At 33.8% G+C, this 24,240-nt stretch overlaps 1 protein-coding gene across 2 annotated transcripts in view; it reads right to left on the bottom strand.

The window, feature by feature from the left end:
- escl (embryonic ectoderm development protein escl) overlaps positions 1 to 24,240 on the bottom strand; it is a 159,077-nt gene that overhangs the window by 126,047 nt on the left and 8,790 nt on the right. Inside the window, exons 3-6 of one of the 2 annotated variants that reach the window (XM_090379303.1) lie at positions 19,152 to 19,241; positions 15,792 to 15,854; positions 13,020 to 13,145; positions 3,285 to 3,366 (exon numbers count right to left, since the gene is read on the bottom strand). In XM_090379303.1, the coding sequence (XP_090235429.1) occupies positions 3,285 to 3,366; positions 13,020 to 13,145; positions 15,792 to 15,854; positions 19,152 to 19,241 (361 nt within the window). The remainder of the gene's footprint in view (positions 1 to 3,284; positions 3,367 to 13,019; positions 13,146 to 15,791; positions 15,855 to 19,151; positions 19,242 to 24,240) is intronic. The other variant, XM_090379304.1, reaches the window with a different exon arrangement.

Here is a 24,240-nt window from a genome sequence, read left to right as displayed (position 1 = left end):
AACTGCTAAAGATAAACTAGACAAAAATATACATGAAGTGGGGAAGTGATTTATGGAGAAATTGTGTTGTTGTTATTGTTATTTGGTTTTTTTTAGAAGCATTAGCAACTAAGGCCATATTGCTTCGGGGATATGCGGTGGTCATTCCCTGACCTTTCCGCATCTCCGTATTTGGTGGGCATGGGTTCGAACCCCGGTCTAATCAAGAAGCGTGTGCTATGCCCTGCTGCTCCTGCCCACAGAGGCACCGAGAAATTGTGTAACTTCACTTTGGCACTATGATGGGCCCGACAGTTTAGCTTTGATTTAGTTTTCTTAAAACACAATAAATTTCAGGACATCAGAAATAAATACTCAGCAAAATCAGTAAATCAGAAGGACTAAAGTAATGGCCACCAAAAGAAAAAATTATATAGTTGAAGAAAAGATTATCAAAAGAGTTAAGAGTGGCAAAACAAAATGCAGCATATTTTACAAGTGTTGAATCCAAAAAGAATGATTTCCAGTTGGATGAAAGGGGAAGAAAAATTGGGTTAATTTGTAAATTCCATAGAAGATGAATTAGGCCTCCAAAGAAAGAAAACTAGACCTTGTGAAACAATGATCTGGACTAATGCTTATACAAAGTGGGTTCTGTGAAGTGCAACGAAGGTGTACCGATAAATAGGGTAATTTTGAACGCACAGGCAATTAAATTTCATGAACTACTTGGTGGAGATGATGACAAGTTAAAGCTTCTGACGGGTGGTTTTTGAGAGGGAAGGCTCAGCATTGGATACCCTAGGTTAGTCTTGTAAGCGAATCTGCATTTGGTGATACAATAGCAGCAGAAGTATTTCCTGAATTTCTGTGTAATATGATTCAAGATGGTGAATCACATTACACGAAACAGCACTACACTGTAAACTTCTCCCCGTCATGTCATTGGATATTAAAAGGCACCCAACAAAATGGGCATGAAAACTAACAAAGAGAGTTGTTATTTGGTTTTTAGGAGCATTAGCAACTAAGGCCATATTGCTCCGGGGATATGTGTTGGTCATTCCCTGACCTTTCCGCATTCTCCGTCTTTGATGGGTCACGGGCTCGAACCCCGGTCTAATCAAGAAGCGTGTGCTACGCACCGCTGCTCCTGCCCACCTGGCTACGGAGGCACTCACTAAGAAAGAGGGAATTACTGTGTGCAAACAAGAATGGAAATCACAAGCTAAAGTCACTGTTCATCGGTGAAAGTTGAATTCTCTGGTGTTTTAAGCATGTCAACGTGTAATCTTTACCTGTGATTTATAAAAATAGCACCAATGTTTGGATGACGAGTGATATTTTTGCTACATGGTTTGAAAGTGAGTTTATACCATTGGTGATATGCCACCTGATTTCCAAAACACTTGAAAAAAAAAAAAAAAAGGCTCTATTACTGTTGAATCACTGCCTAGCTCACCCTTCAGCTGATGTCCTAAAATTGAAAGATGGCAAATCAGAGTTGCATTTCTGCCAAGAAACAAAACTGCACTAATTCAGCCCATGGATCAGGACATTATTCAAGCCTTCAAAGTCTACTATCGTGGTGAGCTAATTGCTGTGAATTCAGAAATTCAAGTCCTAGAATTTCTGAAAACAATAACACTGAAAGACATTACATACAATATTGGAGTAGCATGGAAGAAAGTATGCTCAACAGTGATTGAAAACTAATAATAACCTTGAATTAGCAGCATTTTCATAACGAGAAGCAAAGACTCTTGTAACGTACTTGGTGGCAGTCTTGGAGCAAATAACCTGGCTGCTTTGATTGAGGTGGATACGAAAGCTTCAGTTCTGCATTACCTGAGCAAGGAAAAAATCTCAGTCTCTGTAAACAGTGGGAAGATTGTCAAACGGAAAGCCACTGATATAGGGAGTGGCTCAGAAGATAATGTGGATGGCTCGTGTAAGGAAAAAGCATCAGAAATTAACAAAGTGCGTGAAAACATTAATGAGGAGATGATGTGGTAAAAGCATCAGTGCATCTCATCATTACAGCTGATCACTATTAAGAATTATGTACTGAAAAAAAAATGCTGTAATCAGTTGGCAAACTAAGTTACATGACTATTTCAGAATGGATGCATAAAATGTAAGTCTATAACAGCATTGTGTATTAGGAATGTAAAGTGAATGATATAATTTTAATACTTTATGTCTTTTAGTCTGTATACTCATAAAACATTAGTAAATAAAGTATTTATATACATTTTTAAAAAAACTTGGAAAAAAATGGTAAAATTAAATTATACTTTTGCGGCTTTGCTTACAATGTGGGTATTAAAGTTCTCACCCGACACCCATGTTATTTCATGGCTATATACCAACCAGAAAATTTAAAACAGTTGCAAAAATTATATAACAATGAAAATTCCTGAGATGAAAAGTAATGGGGAAAAAGAGTCGAGAAAGACAGAACCCTAGCTGATGGTCAATTGTGACCATCATATGAAGGACCACCATATGGAAATGGTTTCTAATTCTGTTCCTTGGCAATTTTCTTTGAAAACTTACTTCATAAATTTCATGTGCCATGTGCCTAATTGAAAACACATGAATTACTTGAAAATTACAACAAAATTAAAAAAAATTTGATATTTTTGCATTCTTTTATAGAAATTTTTTTGGACTATATTTAAACAAAAAAATTCTGTTGATAAACAATTCATACTTCCAGGGATAGTTATTGATTCTAGTTTAAGTTAATCAAGTTTTCATCAAAGGTATGGTTCAACGCTCATGATGTATATAATACATATGTGATAATAATAACATTTCATTAGAACGTTTAACTTAAAATAATTTAGAAATCATTCAATGTATTCAACCAAACAAAGCACTCTAATTTGAACCAGGCCCCTAAGGCAAAGTGGCATGGACTACATAAGTATTATATTGAATACTAGATTTTTCTAGGCAGGAAAATACTGGCTAGTACAAGTATTTTAAAATAAATGTACTGTGCAGTTCTTTGCATATTTGCTTATGTTGAAGTGAAGACCATGGTGTAGTGTATTACCCTTTAATTAAGGATAAAAGGTTGGGCATAAACTTAACATTAGGTACCTCCTAATGTTAAGTTTATGCCCAACCCAGATTAGCTAAAGCTAATCTGGTTTGGGTCAGGATTTCAAGGTTATTTGGTGAAACCAGTTCAACCGCAATTAGCACGCTCATCTCTACTTTCTCATCTCGTTTCCCTCCACTACTAAGAAAATATCTGTTCAACCTTTGTGAAAATAAAAATATGTTGAACTTACCTTTACTAACAGAAAGCAATAAATTGCAATCTAGAGGATGAAACTTTAGTTCATTAATGGCATTTCCATGACCAATGTAATGCTAATTGAAAGAAATGAGAGGGGAAAAAAAATTATATATATAATTTTTGTATGTGTATATACATACACATACAAAATACAAAAGCTGAAAAATAGTAACATATACACTTACATAACCTACACAAATGAATCTGTTAGAAATCTCTAATGCCATTGTAAAACATTATATGATCATTAATTAATATAATAACAATAATCAGAAGAGCACAGTGAACTCTAATAGATAGTAATGGAAACTGAAATACCTACATTCTCTAAGTGCCTGCACACTAAAAAATTAAATTATTATATTTTATAAGTTTTAATTTTATTACTTACATTTACAATTCAGATTTCAGCCAGGCCCCTAAGGCAATTGATATTAAAATTACTAATATCAATTTTAGAAGTGGTGTATATGAAACTTATAAAATCAGAATAGAGCTCGCTTCCTTAATGTGTCAGTGGTCATGTCTCATGCTATTATATCCATGGTCGGGTGAGCATGAAACAATTTTAACTTAAAATTTATCATTGATTTCTCTTCCTAGTCAGTAATACTATCTACAGTGAAACTTCCCTTTAACGGACAGCCATGTGGAACGAAAATTTGTCCGTTAGAGAGAAGTGTCCGCTAACAAGAAGTCTGAGGGAGAAAAAAAAAAGAAAGAAGAAAAATCATTAAACGTTTAATGTAAAATTAAATTAAATTATATACAGATTTTGCACAATATTTTTGTAAATAATATACATACAATTGTGCTGTGCATATTATGACTTTATCTTAAGAAAAAAATACATACACTAATCACTTATTTTCTTCTGCACCTTCTTCCGGCTGATAATTTTGTTTTCAACATTTGTTTGGAGTGAAGAAACCATCGAAAGTCCTTCAGTATCTTCTTCAGCGGCGAAAAACATTTTTAAACAATTGATTTGTATGAGCGCTTCTTCTATTTTCATCAGTGGTTCGTCGTTAATATGTTCTTCGACAGAATGATTCCTTCCATTTCTTCATCCTCGTGAGGAACTTCTTGAAAAATATCGATGATAATGTCGTTGATATCTAGAGCATCATCTTCTGTAGTGAGGTTCGAGTCTATATCTTTGTAGCCAGGATCACTTGTAGCTGAAGTATCGTACATTATCAATAGATGTTGAAGTTCTTGTTCTTCTTGGTACTCCACATTGCTGTTCACAATTTCAATTTTTGCGTTTGAGAAGCCAGACTTTACAAAACAGTTCACGACAGTTTGTTTTCTAATTGTGTTTACTGAAGAGGAAATCCACTGAATCGCATCTAGGATGCTGATTTTCTTTGCAAGGTCACTCGCACATGTTTGCAATGAGATGTCTTAAAACACGTTTTCTATAGTGAAGTTTAAAATTTTTTATTATCCTTTGATCCAAGGGCTGACACTCTGCAGATGTGTTTGGTGGCAGAAAAACGATTTGAATGTTGGACAAGTCAATGTGCGGGTGAGATCCAGCATTATCCATGAAAAGAATAATTTTTCTGTTTTGACGAATCATCTTTTGGTTAAAGTGACTTATCCATTCGCTCATGATATCTCGTGTCATCCATGCTTTTTTATTAGACTTCCAGTCAACATTCAAAAGATTCAACTTTATGCCCTTGAAACAACGAGGATTTTGTGGTTTTCCTATAACAAGAGGTTGTTCAAAGTCTCCCAGCATATTTGTACACAATAGTACAGTCAAGCATTCCTCAGAAATTTTTCCACCCTGACACTTTTCGTTTTTTAGACTCATTGTTTTTTCAAGAAGAGCTTTAAAAAACAACCCTGTTTCGTCACAGTTGTAAATATCTTTAGCTTCAAAATCACGACATAAATCTTCCAATTTGACGGTTCACTCTGTTACAACCCCAGTATCAACAGATCCACCTTCACCACTTACGGTTTTCCAAGAAATTTTATGCCGAGTTTTGAACTTGTCTAGCCATCCCACAGAAGCTTTGAACTCATTTACTCCCATAGATTTCGCAACCTCCAAAGCCTTTTCCCTAATAATAGGCCCATTAATGGGAATTTTTTTAGCACGTGAGTCGACAAAACCACTCATATGTAACATTGTCAATTTGAAGTCTAACAGTTTTCGGGAATGATTTTTGAACGTGATCATTTCCGTGTTGCCAAAATTGTTTGAACAGTTCATTTTTTTTCTTTAGGATGTTGCTTACCTGTGTCTTTCCGATTTTGCATTTTGCAGTGAAATTGCGAACACTATTTTTTTGCTGATCATACGCATTAATGAGTTCGACTTTATCTTTTAAAGTTAAATGTTTACGAGAAGACATTGTGCACTTCACACGACACTGAACAAAACTGAAAACCGAAGAGACGAAAGGCCGACCAAATCCCCCCCCCCCTGCACACACCGAATTCATCAGAAGTTTTACACATGCCTTAAAATTCTTGAAAAAGGATTTAGAACCGCGACGTAAACCTTGATAAAATTCAGAGAATCGGAAATAGAAAATAAACACACGATTGAGGCAATACGTGGAAGAAAAGTTCATAAAAAAAGGGCCGTGAGCTCGCCCGCTGTCCGATATGGGGAGATCAAATTAAGTGCTAATCTAAATGAAACAGTGCAGATTGCCTGTCCGCATCCGTTACAGAGAATGTCTGCTAGACAGAAGCTGAAAACACGTTAAAACCAATAGAGGTGAGTTGGGGAATTTGAAAATGTCCGTTGTACAGAGATGTCGGTTAAAGAGAGGTATCCGTTAGAAGTTTCACTGTAGTTTGTAAACATTGAAATATCATATTCTTAATGACAGTAATTAAACAAAAACACATACTTTTATTATATTTGGTTTCAAATCCAATACCAATTTATGGAAATTTACAATGTGGCTGCCAAATACATAATCTTCAATGAAATTTTTATTTTATTAGATCAAATGTATATTCAAGATTCTATGACAAAATTATATATTATTTTTACAAATGGATTTTTAAAAACAATTTGTCAACGAGTGGCGCATACCTTTCTTCCTTTGTTCACAATATAAAGTGATTATGGAGTTCCATTTATCATTTTTTTTTATAACTTTATAACTTGGCTGCCAATTGATAATGTCCCTTGAAATTTTGTTACTAGATAAAACACACTTCCAAAAAAAATTATTCTGTAACAAATGAGCAAAAGTCCATTATTATAAATATAATATGCTGAAATGAGCATTATTAATGTACCCTCAATTTAATAATGATACATATGGAGAAATTCTACGATAATAACATGAAATACAATGAGTGACCACTTTATTACATACCCTTTTCATGAAACGGAGCAGTTTTAGTAACAGCATTATGTGTTTGTACCATGTGATATGAAGCAGGTGGGGGAGATAAGTAGGATTGCCATATGTGTGCCACTCAATGCAAGAACAGGCAAGACAAAAGACTGAAGTGATTTTGAACATGGCATGGTAGTTGGCACTAGATATGCCAGCGTATGCGTATCAGAAACTGCAGCCCACCACGTTGAAGTTTTTACACGACTGTCTCAAATGTACTGAGACTGATTCAATAACCAAACATAACATGTAGTCAACAGCAATCCTTTGGTTCGAAACAGCTGGTTGATGTGAGGGGTTAATGGGGGTTGACAAGATTCGAATAGGATAACAGAAAGGCTACAGTCAGTCAAATAAACCCCAATAAAACAATGGTAACCAAAAAGGCATTTCAGAATATACAGTGTGATGTGCAGCTGATGAGGGCTCTAAATGCAAGTTGACATGCATACAGACATTTTTCTGTTTTATTTGGCTGTGAAGGCTAGATATTGGTGGTTTTTAAATGTTTTTGTCTATGGAAGTCCCTCATCTTTCCTTTGATTATATGTTCCTGTCTCATGGAATTGTTTTTATAGCCTCGAGATGACACTTCAGACATACCGAAGTATCTCATGACCTCTACATGTACTTGGCTCAATCTTTTCAATGGCTTTCCATCAGTGATATCATCTAGATCAGGGTCCCCAAACTTTTAGAGAAGCGGGTCACATATGAATTTTTGGAATATTTGGCAGGCCAGAGTAATTCCTAATGACTGAAAATTACATTAAAGTTATGCAGAGAAACAAATTTTATACCTACCTATATCTACAGATCAAAAATAAATCGATGGATATGTAATATAAAATATACCAGTTTGTGTATATCAAATTTTAATTATTACTTATTTATTGTACTAATTACAAAAATACAGTTAGTAATACAACAAAATTATAATTAATGCGATGAATGTGGCTGTAGAGTGCGAATAAGTTTCATAATATCAGGTTTTAAAGTACTAGTTCCAATTCTTAAAAAGTCATGTAAATGTGGGTCAGTTAGACGTGATTGTATTTTTGATTTTACATATTTCATTTCTGAAAAGGTCTGCTCACATATACATGTACTTCCGAAAATTGATGTAACCTTTCTTGCAAAATTTTTAATTTTTGGATAATCCAACTCAGATAATGTTGAATTAGATTTTCATTTTTAAATATTGTATTTAGTGCATCATTACATTGAAGATCTATCAACAACGTTGGTAGATCTTCAAGATGGTAGATTCTCATCGTCATTGACAGGTACGTCAAATGGATTTCAGTAATGTCAAATACCTTTGAATTATTTTTTAAATCAGAAAATCTAGCTGCAAAATTTTCCTGTAACAAACAGGAAACAAACTAATGTTTGAACAAAATTTTCAGTGGAAAATTACAACTAGTCATATTTTAGATAAATTATTGCAACATGGAAAATGTGAAAAATTATACTGAAGTAGTTGACTTTTAAATAACTCCAATTTTGTTTCAAATGCTCTGACATTATAATACAATTCAATGACAAGTTTCTCATCCTTGTAGTTTCATATTAAGCAAATTCAGGTGTTCACATATATCTGTTAAAAAGGCAAGGTTTCCACAACCATTTGAGATCTGACAGTTCCAGAACAGGTTTCAATTTTTTGTTCATAAATAGATCTATTTCGATCCTAAGTTAAAAAATCACTTCAATAAGTTACCGAAACGGAACCATCGTACTTCAGTGTAGTAGAGCAAATCACCGTATTCAGCCTCAATAGTTTCAAGAAAATTTTTGAATTGCCGATGATTCAGACCAGTCATGTGAATAAAATTTACTGTTGATATTAACAGTTGACATGACTGAATCTACACGCAAAAATTTTCTGCACAAAGACTGTTGGTGAATTATACAATGAAATTGAATTGGTTTTGAATTTTTAATATTTTTTTTAATATGAAATTGAATTTTTAATATTTTTACTCTGAAGATATTTATGAAGCTGACCCATGAACCCAATTTTAGTACGTACCACATTTTTAGCACCACCTGTCGTAACTGCTGATAGCAAATTCCAATTGAATTTGAGGCTGCCAATTGCTTCTGTTTATGGTGATTTGTTGTATCATACGGAGGTGCAATGGTTGAGTCGTGGAAATGTGTTAAAAAGATTTTTTCAACTCAAAACTGAAATAGACATATTCATGAATGAAAAATTAAAACCAGTCCCAGAATTAACAGACTCTAAATGGTTATGGGAACTTGCATTTTTAACAGATATTTGCAAACATTTGCATACATTGAATAAAAAACTTCAAAGTCGCAATCTACTTGTAAATGACTTGTTCTACAATATTAAAGCATTTCAGACAAAATTAGAATTATTTAAAAATCAAATTGAACAAAATAATTTTTCCCATTTTTTGTGTTGTGAAAGTTTATATAATAATATGCCCAGTTGTGATTTTTCTACCGACAATTTTGTCCAAAATCTTGAATTATTGATGGAAGCATTTGTTGATTTCGAAAACAATACAAAATTATTTACGTAATTTCAGAATCCATTTGATGTAAATGGATTCTAAATCTACAATTAGAAATCATAGATCTTCAAAGTAACGATAACCTGAAAACATTATTGAAAAATGAAACATTAATTAACTTTTATAAACCTTTGACAGAAAATGAATTTCCAGAATTAAAAAAATTAGCGAGAAGAATAATTTCTATTTTTGGTAGCACTTACCTATGTGAACAAACATATTCAAAAATGAAATATATAAAATCCAAACATCGATCAAGAATGACAGATGAACATTTGCAAGACTTTTTAAGATTGGGAACTTCTACTATTAAACCTAACATTTCAATTATTGCTAAATCAAAACAACTACAAACATCTCATTGATTTGCTATTTCAGTAATATCAAATGTGATTATAATAATAAAAATTGTGATTTTTAATATGACTACGTTTTTATTTACAATAAATATCCTGTGTTTATAATTTTTTATAGTTTTTCTATCTTGTACACCCCATTTGACCTGGCGAAGTCGCTAAAATTGCGTTTTTTGGTTTACAGTGCTTTTAGTCTTCAAAATTGCACCGACTCCAGCCTGCCATTTGTTATGAATTTTCTATGTAGCCCTCCGATGAAAAAGGTTGGGGACCCCTGGCATAGATAAAGCACATCAAAAGAACTATTTTATTTTCAAATAGTTCATTAAAAATAAACATTTTCAATATATATATAAAAAAATAGATTTTTCATGGTTATAATAGATTGAAAATAAAGTTGGCTTAAAAAAAGTGAAAAATTTTGAATTATTTCACACCCTTATTCCAAGTATATTAATGGTGTAAAAGTTCACCATCGTGCCTGCTATTGTTATATTTTTATTGCACCTCTTAGAGAGTTAAAGGGAGATCATGCCTCACCAATTTGATTAGCTATCCCCCCTTCTTTAATCAGCATCTAAGGCTATTATGTGCCAATAGTACTTAGTACCATGCATAGTTTGAAGGTTTGTCTGCGAAGACAGAAGAAGATACTTGTTGACATTAGACTTGAATTTCTGTAGATTGTAATTTTCAGGAAATACATGTGAAGGAAAGTTGTTCCATAAAGTGGAAGTTGAAAGGATAAATGAGAAAAGTTGTTGGTTCTGTGAGTTTGAAGTTGGACAGTAAATGGATGCTGACTGGTTGCAACACGTTTGGACAGGCTTGAAAGAGGGAGGGGAAATTACAGAAGCCAATTCAGTGGGAAGTGGAGACTTTGTAAGAGATGAGCCATTAATTAATATGACTGCCCTCTCTTGAATGGAGTACAGAAGCATGAGAGAGGTTTTGGGAACACCACCCTAGACGTAGAAACAATATTCCATGGTAGGGTGGATTTGAGTACGTTGTACAGAGAGTAATAATTTTGAAGAAAACTGATACTAAGAATGAAAGAAGCTTCCTCTGCATTAAAAAAAAAAAAAAAAAAAAAGAAATTTTTTTTTTTTTAACGATGTGCTTATGCCAAGAGAGATTAGCAGTCTGAGATTAGAAGAAAAGTTGATCTCATCCTTTATCTAAACCAAGATTTAGATAAAATATGAGATTTTAGGTTGGAGTTTGAAATAAAGGATTTCATTCCTACAAGAATAACTTCGCTGATGTGATCTGGGCAAACGCTAACATCAGATTTAAAACAGCAATCCAACCAAGGAAAAGAATATAAATCTCACAAATCACTTTCCATTTTGCACTGTTGTAATACGAAACAACATGAGGTTTGGAATGGCCAAGAGAAAAAGGCTGCATTGGAGAAGAGACCATCACCAAGTTGTGATCTGAGGTGCCCAGAGGACCACTTATCTCGACTGTGTAATTACAATGGTTGTTTGTCAGAAAAAGATCAAGAGTGTTGATTGTGTGGTTAGGATTGTCTGGTTTTCTGGTATGTAAAGGAGCAAGCTCTGTGATTGTTGTTGTTGTTATTTGGTTTTTAGGAGCATTAGCAACTAAGCCATATTGCTCCGGGGGATATGCGGTGGTCATTCCCTGACCTGTCCACATCCTCCATATTTGGTGGTCACGGGCTCGAACCCCGGTCTAATCAAGAAGCGTGTGCTACGCACTGCTGCTCCTGCCCACTGAGGTGCCCAAGCTCTGTGAGCTCATTTAGTAATTGCAAAAGTCTCAGCATCTCAATTGAATGGGTCCATGTGATTGGAAAACTAAAGCCAGCTGGATAATATTGCCAAGGAAAATTATTTCATTGTTAGGAAAGTTGGACTGGTGAAACTGAGTTTCAGATAAAAGGAAGTCAAAGAGTTCCAAGTGATTAGTGGAGTTGGGAGAATGATGGACATAGCAAATAAATTTAACAGAATGGGGTAGAGAGATTTTAAGTCAGAGAAGGTTCGAGCCCGTCACCACCAAATACGGAGGATGCGGAAAGGTCAGGGAATGACCACTGCATATTCCCGGAGCAATATGGCCTTAGTTGCTAATGTTCCTAAAAACCAAATAACAAACAAGTCAGAGAAGATCAAAATGAGTAGATTCCAAATTACTAATCCTTTGATATGGAAATCAGAGGACATATGCAGAAGAACCTTTGAAGCGAAAGGAATTGCACAGCAAATAATTAGGACAACTGAGATGAGCAGTGGTTGAGGCAACTGATAACTGGGATTCTATAACAGAAAAAGTAAGTGGGCTTAACAGACTGCAGGCAGAAACGGACATCACTGAGACCACATATATTTATGAAATGAATGAAGTTTTTTGATGTTAGATCATTTTACAGTTAAGTTTGTGTGGTTACTCTGATGAACTGGATGCAAAGAATAATTTTGACATCATATATTTAGATTTCAGGTTGGTTAAGTAGTAGGAGACAAAGATTGGTTATAAATGGCACTGCTCTTCATGGACTAATGTAATGAGTGGGATTTTACAGAGGTTGGTGTTGGGTCTCTTACTGTTTTTAATATTTATTAATAGTTGATAAAGGTGGGCATGGTGGTTAATGACAGTAATCAGGGTATGCTACTTAAAGAGGATCTAGATAAACTAAACAGATGGCTGGAAAATAACATTTGAGATTAACAGTGATAAATTCAAGGTGCTCTATTCAGGTAGCAATAATCCAAGAATAACATATATCATTTGGTAACAGCAAACTCAAGGTAGTAGAGTATGAATAATATCTAGGAATAATTGCATAGCCTGACATGAAATTCTCCAAGCAGTGCAAACAAGCTGCTAGAACAGCCAATGGGGTTCTATCAGTGATATACAACTTTGCCAGAGGGACAAAGAGGTCACATCTGGAATACAGCATACATGTTTGGAAAACTTATTTTAGGAAGGACAACATAGACCTTCCTAATAGGGTGCAGGGAAGAGCAACGAGAGTAGCTGGGGAAGCACAAAAGAATATTTTTTACAGAACTATACTCTTCCTTACAAAGATTTGAGTTCTGGAAACTAGTCATCTGTGTGGTGTCCTAATTGAAGTGTATGAGGCTTAAAGCCTTATACACTAATAAGAGTTAAGTAAACTAAATGCCCACAGCATCTCGTTCTCAGATGAAACACACACGGGGACATAAATTTAAATTGGAAAAGGATGGTTTCAGAATAAATCTGAGGAAATTCACAGTCAACCAAAGAATAATAAATTATTGGAATAAACTTCCTCCTAGTGCTGTGGATAGTTTAAATAAATTTAAGGATGTTTTGAACTAGTTATTAGAAGAAATAAGGAAATGACATGATTTTTTAGTTTTTTTTTTGGTGGTGATATATAAGCTTTTCTTCCTTAAATCACATTCCTAATACTTACTTTTATACACTGCATTACTGCTGGACTAATAATCCTTATTACTCCTCTTGTTCCTGCTGCAGCCAACAATGGATAACCTGTCACATCATCATAGGACCAAGCACATGTATAAAAGTTCTCATCTGACTTAAAGGAGTGAAGAAATATAAGCAAATATACAAACTTACTTCTAAGGAAAATGCCATAAACCTACCAAACCATTCCTAGAAAGAAAAAATACGATACGGCCTTTGATCACCATTTTAAAATCTTGGTACAGGAAGTTCTAATTGTTTGTAGTTATGTTTCTAGAACTGCAGCAAAAAAAAAAAAAAAAAAAAAACACATTTCTTTCTGGGTTAGAACTCAGTCAGCCACATGTTATGATTAAGGCTGGCATGATAGGCATATACTTCATATTTCTTTCACATTCTGGTAAATGTGACTCTCTTATGAGTGCATGATGACAATAGCTGCAACTAAGGCTAATTCTAAGAAGGCCTAGTAGGCAATGTGTTTCTTGAAAAAATCCACACTTGATGGATCTTTTCAATATATATTGGATGACAATGTACATGGTACAGAAACCCATTTGTGCAATAGTTAAAATTAAAAATATATAAAAAAATTCACGATAAATATAATTATTTCTTAATTAAAATAAGACTAATAACAGTCTGACTGTCCATAGCTTTCAGAGTTATTTATGCTCAGATTCTCAGAGTTATTTATGGCTGTAAAGTCAAAAATTAATAAAAAAAAAAAAAAAAAAACAATAGCAAATGCCGAAAATCCTTGCAGATTTTCTGTTGTAATTATTGTTGAGAAACAGTACAGCGAGTCTAAAAGTGCTAATACTACTGAAAAATGGCATATAATTAGACTTGAAGAGAAATATACTATATAGAGAGACACGAGAGTGATAAATCCATAATGTCTCTTGCATGTGCTCTGGGTTTTTTTTTTTTGAATCCATCATTCTTCATCACATTCTGTTTGAAGCACTTTGTGTCCATTGTTCCAGAACATGCTGCATTGGTCAGAGACTTTTTAGTTTTTGCTTTAGGATGCATGAACTTACTGATTGCTGATGTTTCAAGCTCTGTACTGAATTTGTTTCCCTCTCCTACTTCTTTCTTCTTCTACTCTCTTTTCTCTTTCCTGTTCTTGCCGTTCTTTATTTGGTATTATCAGTATGCAGACAGTGGATCCCTGGCTGCCTCCATGTGCCAGAGATGGTAACCAAATAGTGGCAGCATATGTTTGATATCTATACAGTATTGTATATAGATGGGTGGGGTTGCCAGGAAAGCTGGTTGGGACCACCTAGTTTAATAATAATAAAATCAAAGAAAAGGTTAAGTATTTACAGATGCTTGAAGGTGAAGAGGGGTGACACATGGGGAAATTTTGATAAGAGTATAATGCAGAAGCAATAAGGCTGGTAGTGCTGATGCAATGGCAGCAGAAGAAAGAGTTTCCCAAAAGTGCTGCTGGCTAATATAATTAAGGAGGCTGGTTATTTGATGGAGCTAGTTTTAGCAATATTAACCACTTGCTTCATCAAATAAAAATGATTTCAGGTTTCTTCTACCAAATACTACCAATGGCATCAGCGGTTTGTTCTGATGCCAGGTTTCTTCTACCAAATACTACCAATGGCCACAAAAATAACAATTTCATAGGACAAAGCAGGAAAGCTCACAGCAGCAGATTGTAGAAATAGCAAAGAAATTAATGCTAAATAAGCATCTATATATGCTCATTTACATGCAAATAGAGGAAAAAACATTACAAACTTGGTTTCTTATCAGAACTGATGAATTTCTTAAATATAACATTCCTTGTGCAACATATGCAACCCTGTGAAGAAAATAAAATCATTTATGTAATCACTTTTATAACAGAAAAGCTGAATAGTCTCATCCTATCTTTAACACACTTGTTGCCATTAACATATATCAAAACAGCATCCAAGCAATGTGCTGTGATGTATATATGCAGTCATTCTTAAGCAGTAAACTAATTAGTGCTGTAAAAGTAAAAGCACAGGAAATTAACAATTGTTTAATACTGGCACACTGTTTAAACTCCATGCAATTTGTAGCAATGCCTGGTTTTGTTTATCATCAATTGTGTGGCATAAAGACTTAGTATACAGCTTTATTTGTTCTTTGCTTATGTTGAGGTTTGGTCTGATTTGCAGCTTAGTCCAAAAAGTTGTTGTTGTTATTGGTTTTTAGGAGCATTAGCAACTAAGGCCATATTGCTCCGGGGATATGCAGTGGTCATTCCCTGACCTTTCCGCATCCTCCATATTTGGTGGCTCACGGGCTCGAACCCCGGTCTAATCAAGAAGCGTGTGCTACGCACTGTTGCTCCTGCCCACCTGGCTACGGAGGCACCTGTCCAAAAAGTGTTTTTAAAGCTAAATGCAAACACTTTTTGCAGCTTGGTCCAAAAATAGTGTTTGCATTTAGTTATGAATTAGAGACTTACACTTCCACCATTATTTTTAGGCATATATTAAAGGAGTTTCTCTTTAACATTCAAAAAATTACGGCACATAGAATACACACTATCAAATATAAGAAGAAAAGCAGCAGCAAATGTCTTAACTTGCTATTAATACGTTTCATGAAAGAGCAAATTTTCTCTTTTATAAAATTACAAATACCAAGGATGCTTCATCAATTCATAATAATTTTTTTTCATATAGTGGTAGCTAATAATTTTTAAGATGTTATAACTAGCACTACTTCTTTCATTCATTAAATTAAAATAAAAGGATACATCAGGATCAGAGTATGCTTGAAGCAATTTTATATTTCCTTCAGTGCATTCATAAATAGTGACCTAAAAGAAACAAAACAATTACACTAAAGAATCATCCATTTTCACATCATTCAATTTCTTAGCTTTATATAATTTTAAATCTGCATGTCCAATTGAAAAAATATTACATAATGATCATCAAATTTCCAACAAAAGCTTATTATTTCAGTATTCGCCTCTAAGATCCGTGATTAACTACATTAAATTAAATTAAATAAGAACATTCCCTGAGGACGAAATGCAACTGCTTTCCCCCCGGTTGTTGTCTATAAAAGAAAACTGCATAAAAAGGAGGGAGTTTGACACTCTGTCCTAGTCCTTTTTATGCAGTTTTCTTTTATAGATGACAACCAGGGGAAAAGCAGTGCACTTCTTCCCCAGGGCATGTTCTTATTTAATTTAATGTAGTTAATCCTTCACCTTTACTTTTGCCTTTCATGAATTTTAAACCCTAATCATGGATCTTAGAGGTGAGTACCAAAATAATAAGCTTTTGCTGGAAATTTGATGAATAAATTGACAGTACTTCAAGCCCAAGCTGTATAATTTTATTACTGTACATACATAATGTTATTTACCTATCATATTGGATTGGTTATGGTCTTGGATAAAAATGAAAAGTAAGTTGTTAACAAACGTGCCAGAATATAAAAAATACTCAGTTGCAATAAAGTTGTATTTGTTTGGTTTTTTCCCCCCCAGCTGGGAGCTTAAGTTATAAACTTTTCATATGCTTTTTTCGTACTTTATCATTAATAATATCATTATAAATAATAAGATTCATTATATAAATTAATATAAATTACACTATCCATTATCTTAATTAAAACAGCATTTAAATTCACTAAGTACTTCATTGGTTAAATTATCTTAATTTAATCACCAACAGTACTTAAGGGAAAGTTGATTATTTCTGTGATCAGTTTCACAGAAATCCACTTCACAGGCAGAAATGGGATACCAATTTTATTTAGGATTATTTAATATAGCAAAGGCTATATTATGGGCTATGAAATAAATTAGTAACTTGACTTCTCTTCCTTTTCTGTATATAGAAGCCAGCAGAATTTCAAATGATATTATTATTATAGCAGTGGAAATTCTGCTGGGTGATAAATATAAGTATTTTTGTGCTAAAAGTATTAAAAGAGTGATATAAAGCAAGTTCACTAATTCATATAAATATTGGAACGACAAAAGTAGCCTAGTGGGCATTCGGCAGAATGGAATTAATCTAAAGGAATGAAAGATAAAAGTTTAGGTGAATCAATTATACTACAGTACAATGCACTAACTTAAATAGGGAAAAGACAATGAACTGTTACCTTCTAATCAAATAGAGCAATTGAACCTTTTATACAAATTTATGTAATCACTTCTGTGATAAAATATTCAGATGATGACATAGAAGGCAAAGAAAATTAATTTTAATTTGAACACTTTCAATACAATCTGACAAATACCTCTGGTAAGGAGACCAAACAATATCTCCATATTTAATAATGGGAGAGATAAAAGTGTAAGTATATTGGATACAAAATTTGAGCAAAACTTTTTAGCATTCCCACAAGTCTAATTAATTTAATAATGTCTCAAAAGACTTTAGACACAAGCAATTTTATTAACATTAAAAATGGTTTTACATAAGTAGTCACCCCTCCACTATTTTAAGATTTACAATTACTACAGAAATACTGATAGCTACCAAGGTGAGGCCCAATTAGCTGAGTAGCTTACTCATTAAACCAAGGTTCAGTCAGACAGCATTGTTTCAAATTTATAACTCAGAAGTAGTTTAAAGTTCCAATAATTTATTTTCAATGCCTTTAACAATGTGTCCAATCGAAACAGGATTAAAAAAACAAAAATTGTGGTAATAATTTTTTTTGATTAATATCAATTGGCAACCAAGATGCCACGACTGCTTCATTCCTGGTAATCAGAACTTTTTGGTTCTGTAATAGTCACAATACTGCTTGCCTGAAATTATAGTTGGAAAAAAAAATCAAAAATGAAACACATATATCTGCTACAATATGCATCTATGTATTTTCTTCTTCCCTGAATTAGAAGAAAGAAACAATTTCTTTTCTTGGAAACCTGCTGATATTGCCCTAGCACCAAATTACAGTTCCACATATGTCCTGAATGTTAATCATGGCAGGCACACTTCACCGTGTCTGACATAATAACACTTAGGAGATCCTATCTAACTGCAGTTCCTCAGAGCTATGCAGAATACAAGTTTTAAATTAAAATTTAAAAATGTCTAAAAATTTTAGACAATTTCAAATTTTGAAACCTGATATTCTCACCAAAACTTTTCTGCTGGAGAAAAAAAATCATAAATATGAAATGTAAACGTGAATCTATTATGCTCTTAAATTTTAAAACGATTATTTTTGACTGACAGACCAGATTTCTTTTCCTATGTCCCTTTTCTCTTCATTATGATACATATACAAGGGCTGTCCGCCAAAGAATGGTCATAATTTTTCACGAACAGCCATACTGCTCATCATTTCTAGCAGAGCTGCAGAATTTACAACCAAACCAAGCTGCATCACATAGCAACTGCACAGTTGACTCGTAAGCAAAGTATGACCTCGGCATTAGGTAAAGTTTATGCTCGTTCAGTTTCACCTAGGTAACAATGGATGTGACATGCAAGGAACAGTATACTACTCTCAAATTTTGTTTCTGTCTCAGGAAAACATCAGCTAAAGTGTATGAAATGTCAAAAGATTCTTATGGGTGAATCTAATCTTCCATACAACACAGCTTGCAGGTGGTCTAGAATGTTTAAAGATGGACATGATTCAATCACAAAAATCAGCAGTCCTACGTGAATGCAGTGATGCTATTCACATAGATGAATGCATCACTGTGTGGTGGACGAACAGACCTTCCAAGTGGTGGGTTCGTCCACAAGCGAGAGGGGTGACAGCGTCACATTGCCCAGGAACCAGGTATCCCATCAATTCTGTCCTTTCAGTGTACTATTAAGAAATAAATAATATAATAAAGTTTTTAGTTTGCGAATCCCTTTTCATTCAGTAAAATTGAATGAGAAAGCTTTAGTAGATATAAAAACTTTTTAGTTGTAAAAGTATCATTTTTAAATCTTTACTATTATTTACTATCTTGCTTCATATCACTTATAGTATGGGGGGGTGAGAAAGAGAAGGAAAGAAAAATTCTTGAAAATATTCTGCACTAATTATCAATATAACTATACAACTAGGTAACAGGATAACCATTAGAAACTATTAACTTTTGTTTAAAGTTTCAGTATAGCATTGGTTAAATAAAACTTACTCTATTACTACCAACAGAGGCAAAAATATTTTGTCCATCTTTAAGATGAGGGTTAAACTGAATGCCAAACAAAGGTTGACCATGGTCCTCCTAATATTTCATTAAAAAAAAGAAAGCATTGAAACAAAGGAATGAAGATTTAAATATATACAATAATTAACATTTAGTTTACTTTAAACACACTAGTGGAGATGCACTCAAACTGTTCACAGTTCAAATCATCTAAATACAAATACACAAAAGACTAAATAAAAATAAAAAAATCATATATTTGTAGCACAATTCATGATTATATAATATCCACAGATCTTTCAACATAATGTCAAAGAGGAAGAGAACAGTATTTGTTTACACTATTAATTTGAAGACATTTTGGCTAAGGTAAAGAAAGCCAACACGAGAACCACGGAAAACTTCAGGTAACTTACCCGGCAAATTGGTTTGCTGCTACTGCACTAGCATTGCTCGTTCAGTAGGTGTTATCGGTCTGGAGCAGAAATCGAGAGTGATATATTTATTGACACAGATGCGACAGATGACAAGATACTGTGTATTCATTGGTTGGCATTATGATGTGTATTTATGAGTAAAGAACGGTGCTTGGTTGATTGAATTTTATTGGCGCATTAGCTTCTAAGGCTATAATGCGCCAGTAAAGAACGGTGCATAATTAGTTTTGTAATGAAGGGTAAACAGGTAATAGCAGCGATGAATCTTTTAAAGATGGAAGAAATTTGTAAGGAAAATAAAACGTTAGCTTGATTTTTTGATGAAAACTAAATTAATAAGTCTGAAATTGTACTGTTTTAAGTGCAATGATTATTTTAAACTAATTGAATCAGGAACAGAATCATGTGGAAAGTTATGACATTATAAAAAATGTTCTGCATGAGTTTCTTTATTAAAAAGACAGTTTTATAGAAAATACAAAACTTCCATTACAAAAAGATAATGTATATTATATACTTTTGGTCAACATGCACACCAGTAACTACGACAGCATTCCATCTGGAGATTTCAAAAGTAATAGTAATTAAGTTTTATAAGAAACTAAGAGATTTTTGCAGTTGTTAAAAAACCCATTAAGTTGGGTGGATTGGGGAAAACTGTAGAAGCAGATGAAATTGTATTAGTAAAACCAAAACATCGCAGAGGATGAAATGCTAAGAAGAAATGGGTGTTTGGAGAGTACATATTTGAAAGAGAATCAAAATTCGTGCTCATGAAATTCATAAAAAAAATCAGAAAGCAAAAAAACTTTTACACATTATTAGAAAAGTAGCAAAGAAAAACACTACCATCATAATAGATGAATGGCATGGATATAAGCGTATTACGACTTTAGAAAAAAAGAATTACAAACATTTAATTATGAAACATAAGGAACATTTTGTAGATCCACATATAGGAACACATACGAACATCCAAGCCCAGTGGAAGAGACTAAAAATTGTGACTAAAAGACTAAATGGCAGCTGTAAATATATGTGACACGTCACATGAATGGATGTGTGGCATGAAATTTATGGGACAAATCATGAAGATACTTTTCAGAATATTAATCAAATTGCGAATAGCTTTGAGGTCCAGCTATATGATTTGTATTCATGAAATTGATTTTTTTTTTTTTTTCTGGAAAAGCATTTCTGTTCATTTTTATGTTCTTCATTATGTTTTTTTCTCATTATTAAAAGCAGATTTTTTGGAGTGCACGAGTATTTTCATTATATTACTGATTTAGGTTTGGTTACGAAAACAGGAAAAGGTTTCTTTATTTTTCTATATTTCATAACCTGACTTTTAACTGGTAGGTTAGGAAAAAAAATAATAGAAAAGGTTTCCTTATATTTCATGACCTATCTTTAAAGGTTAGGTTAGAAAATAATAGGAAAAGGAAGAAAAATTCTTTATATATATCTATATATATATATGTATATAAAATATAGGGATAAATGTAAAAGTTATGCCACATCAAATTAATGCCATCAAATAATAGATTGAACATTACATCAGTCTGTAATCTAGTTATTATAGTAAAAGTACAGAAAAAATAGAAACAAACAGAAAAAAATAGAAAATATAGAAAAAATAGAAACAACACGAGTTTGGAATAGCCATGAGATAAAGGCTACATTGGAGAAGAGACAATCACCAAGTTGTGATCTGAGGTGCCTAATGGACCGCTCACATCGACCGTATACTTAGAAGGGTTGTTTGTGAGAAAATGATAAAGTGTGTTGCCTGTATGGTTAGGATTGTCCAGTATTCTTGTAGGTAAATGAACATTCTGTGCAAGGTCATTAGTAATTGCAAAAGCCTCAGCATCTCGACCACCTGGGTTGGTGTGACTAGAAAACGAAGGCCAGCTGGAGTTGTGAACATTAAAATCACCAAGGAAAATTACCTCACTCTTAGGAAAGTTGGACTGGAGAAAGTCAAATTGCAAAGAGAGGAAGTCAAAGAGCTCCAAGTGATCTGTGGAGTTGGGAGAACGGTAGAGACAATAGATGAATTTGACAGAATGAGATAGAGAGATTTTAACCCAGAGAAGCTCGAAAAGAGGAGATTCCAAATTACCAAGTCTCTGACAGGGAATATCGGAACGGACATATATCCAAGTACCACCTTTGAGGCAAAAGGAATCATACAGCGAATAATTTGGGCAACTGAGATGAGCAGTAGTTGAATCAACCAATAACTGAGATTCTGTCAGAAAAAGTACATGGGGTTTGGCAGCCTGCAAGTGGAAATGTACATCGTTGAGATTAGAATTGAGACCACGTATATTTGTGAAATGAACTAGGAAGTGTTTTGGAGGTTTAGATCTTTTTGCAGATAAGCTTACTCTATCAGTTTGACAATTCATGGTGTATTCAATAGTAAGAAAAAGTGGGGGTATGAAGTAATGAAATTTTTGGATATGGCATACACATTGTAAGAATATACCCAGATCCTTGACATAACGTGGCCTCGACAATTCCCCCTGCATACACACTACTCGGACTCCCTCCAGTCATTATCTAGCAGAGTAGAGGTAGCAAGATTATACACTAGCTGATCCGGAAGCCTCCTAGAGAGTTACCAATAGGTTCGGTATACTAACTAGTGGCCGGCCTGTGAACACTGTTTTAGAGCTATACCCTTGAAATGTAAGGAAGATTAGATCTCGCCACGATGTTCATCATAATCTCAAAAGTCATCAGTAACACTGCATGATGGAAGAGATGGGGAAGGGTTGACCGGAACTTAGCTCTGGAGACTAAACATGGTTTCCACCACTTCAAGCCTCCAATAAGTAAAGTGTTGGTATTGCAACGGTTGATGAAAGTCATCTACCACCTCGTATTGCCTGGTAACACAAAGGGGTAACATTCCTCCATGTGGTTTGGGCGCCACACCTCGACCCCTGCTTATGTTGGTTCACACCTGGGTGGTCACCCACAGCGTGCATGGAGGTTATACCCAGGATTACTAACAGTCTCACCATCGTGAAGGTGCAACAGAGGATTTAGCTGTCACAGACTGTCCGGACTTCACAGAAATTGGGTCCACATGACTTGAATGTCACCCAAATATCAGTTCCAGCAGTGTTTAGACTCCCAGGTAGCAAGTACAGCCTGTCTAGCATATATCAGAGAATGTCTGTGACAACCTCATGGACCATTACTATTTGCACATTCAGAAGAAATCTTAATGGGAACTGTACCAATCTAAAGCAGTTTGGTGTAAACACTAGTAAACGCTTTTGCATCCGGTATTCTGCAGGTAGGAAACCATCGAAGGTATTCTCTACAAGCAGCAGTAGCACTTCCACCACAAAAACCACAGACAAACAGCATATCGGCATATTCAGCATGTATGAAGATGTGTGGCATTCTTAACAACACTTCTAACACCAAACAGCGTTAGGTTATAATTGCTTCTTGGTCACACCTGATTCAGGGAGCTGTGCGTGCCAGTTTCAAACTGGCTGTATTTCCGTATCCATTGAGAATTGGACACGTGTTTATATGAACTCTTTTTTACTCAGAATAATCAATACTATAACCTCCCAAAATATTTACTATTCATCTTGAATCACCCTGTTTGTATATATATATATATATATATACGTTTACAATAGTTCGATTTTCTTAAGTACTGGTGTTTTATACATATAAATAATGTAAAAAATTAACTAATTCATAATTAATACTAGTTTAGCTAACAATAATTAAGAAAATTAATATAAACATAAGGCCTTAGTATCCAGAATTAAATAAAATAGCAAAGCTGTGATAGATACAAACAGAAACGGGTAAGTATAAAAGCATTACATCGAATGGGCTGTTAATCCACTCAAAGCCCCCGATGAAGTAGGGGATTGACGGCCACGTGATGTAAAGCAAAAATGTATAAATTGTATAAATATTATTATATAGTTATAAAATAGTATTGATGATTACCTATTGCTACAGATACATAAAAAATTTTCATCAGTAATTATCATGAAAATTTCTTTAGCAATACGCAATAAGTTTCTAAATCCTAAATGTATAGGCCATGTGAATTTAAGATAACCGAGACAAGGCTAACTTAAAGACCAGTATGGTATTAACGCCAATACCTATATGTATAAAACACCAGTACTTAAGAAAATCGAACTATTGTAAACGTATATACACTGGCACGTATAATGTTCAATTGGCCAACATGGCAATAACAATGGCATTAACGATGCACAAAAGACAGATTAAGAAACAATAGAATGATAATACAAAAGAATAATAATATATATATATATATATATATATATATATAAAATGTATTAATAACAAGTGGTTGTAGTGAACAGTAATGGCTTAAAAAGAATGATATATTAAAATATTGGGATGGTTTATGGACAAGGGACGTTGGGTATTTCTGCTGTTAGTAATAGCAGAAATACCCAATGACCATAATGGAATGTAGATTAGAGTATAAGTGGAGAAATGCTGATCACGTCAGATGTAGTAACAATGGAAAAAATTAAATAGGTACCTGTATAATAAAATAAATACAAATAGTACTTAATGCTATAAAGTACTATTATATAGCAATAAGTACTATT

This window comes from Mastigoproctus giganteus, chromosome 8 (assembly GCF_048544385.1).
Source record: "Mastigoproctus giganteus isolate SK-2022 chromosome 8, ASM4854438v1, whole genome shotgun sequence".
Taxonomy (NCBI): domain Eukaryota; kingdom Metazoa; phylum Arthropoda; class Arachnida; order Uropygi; family Thelyphonidae; genus Mastigoproctus; species Mastigoproctus giganteus.
This window is presented reverse-complemented; position numbering and strand designations above follow the sequence as displayed.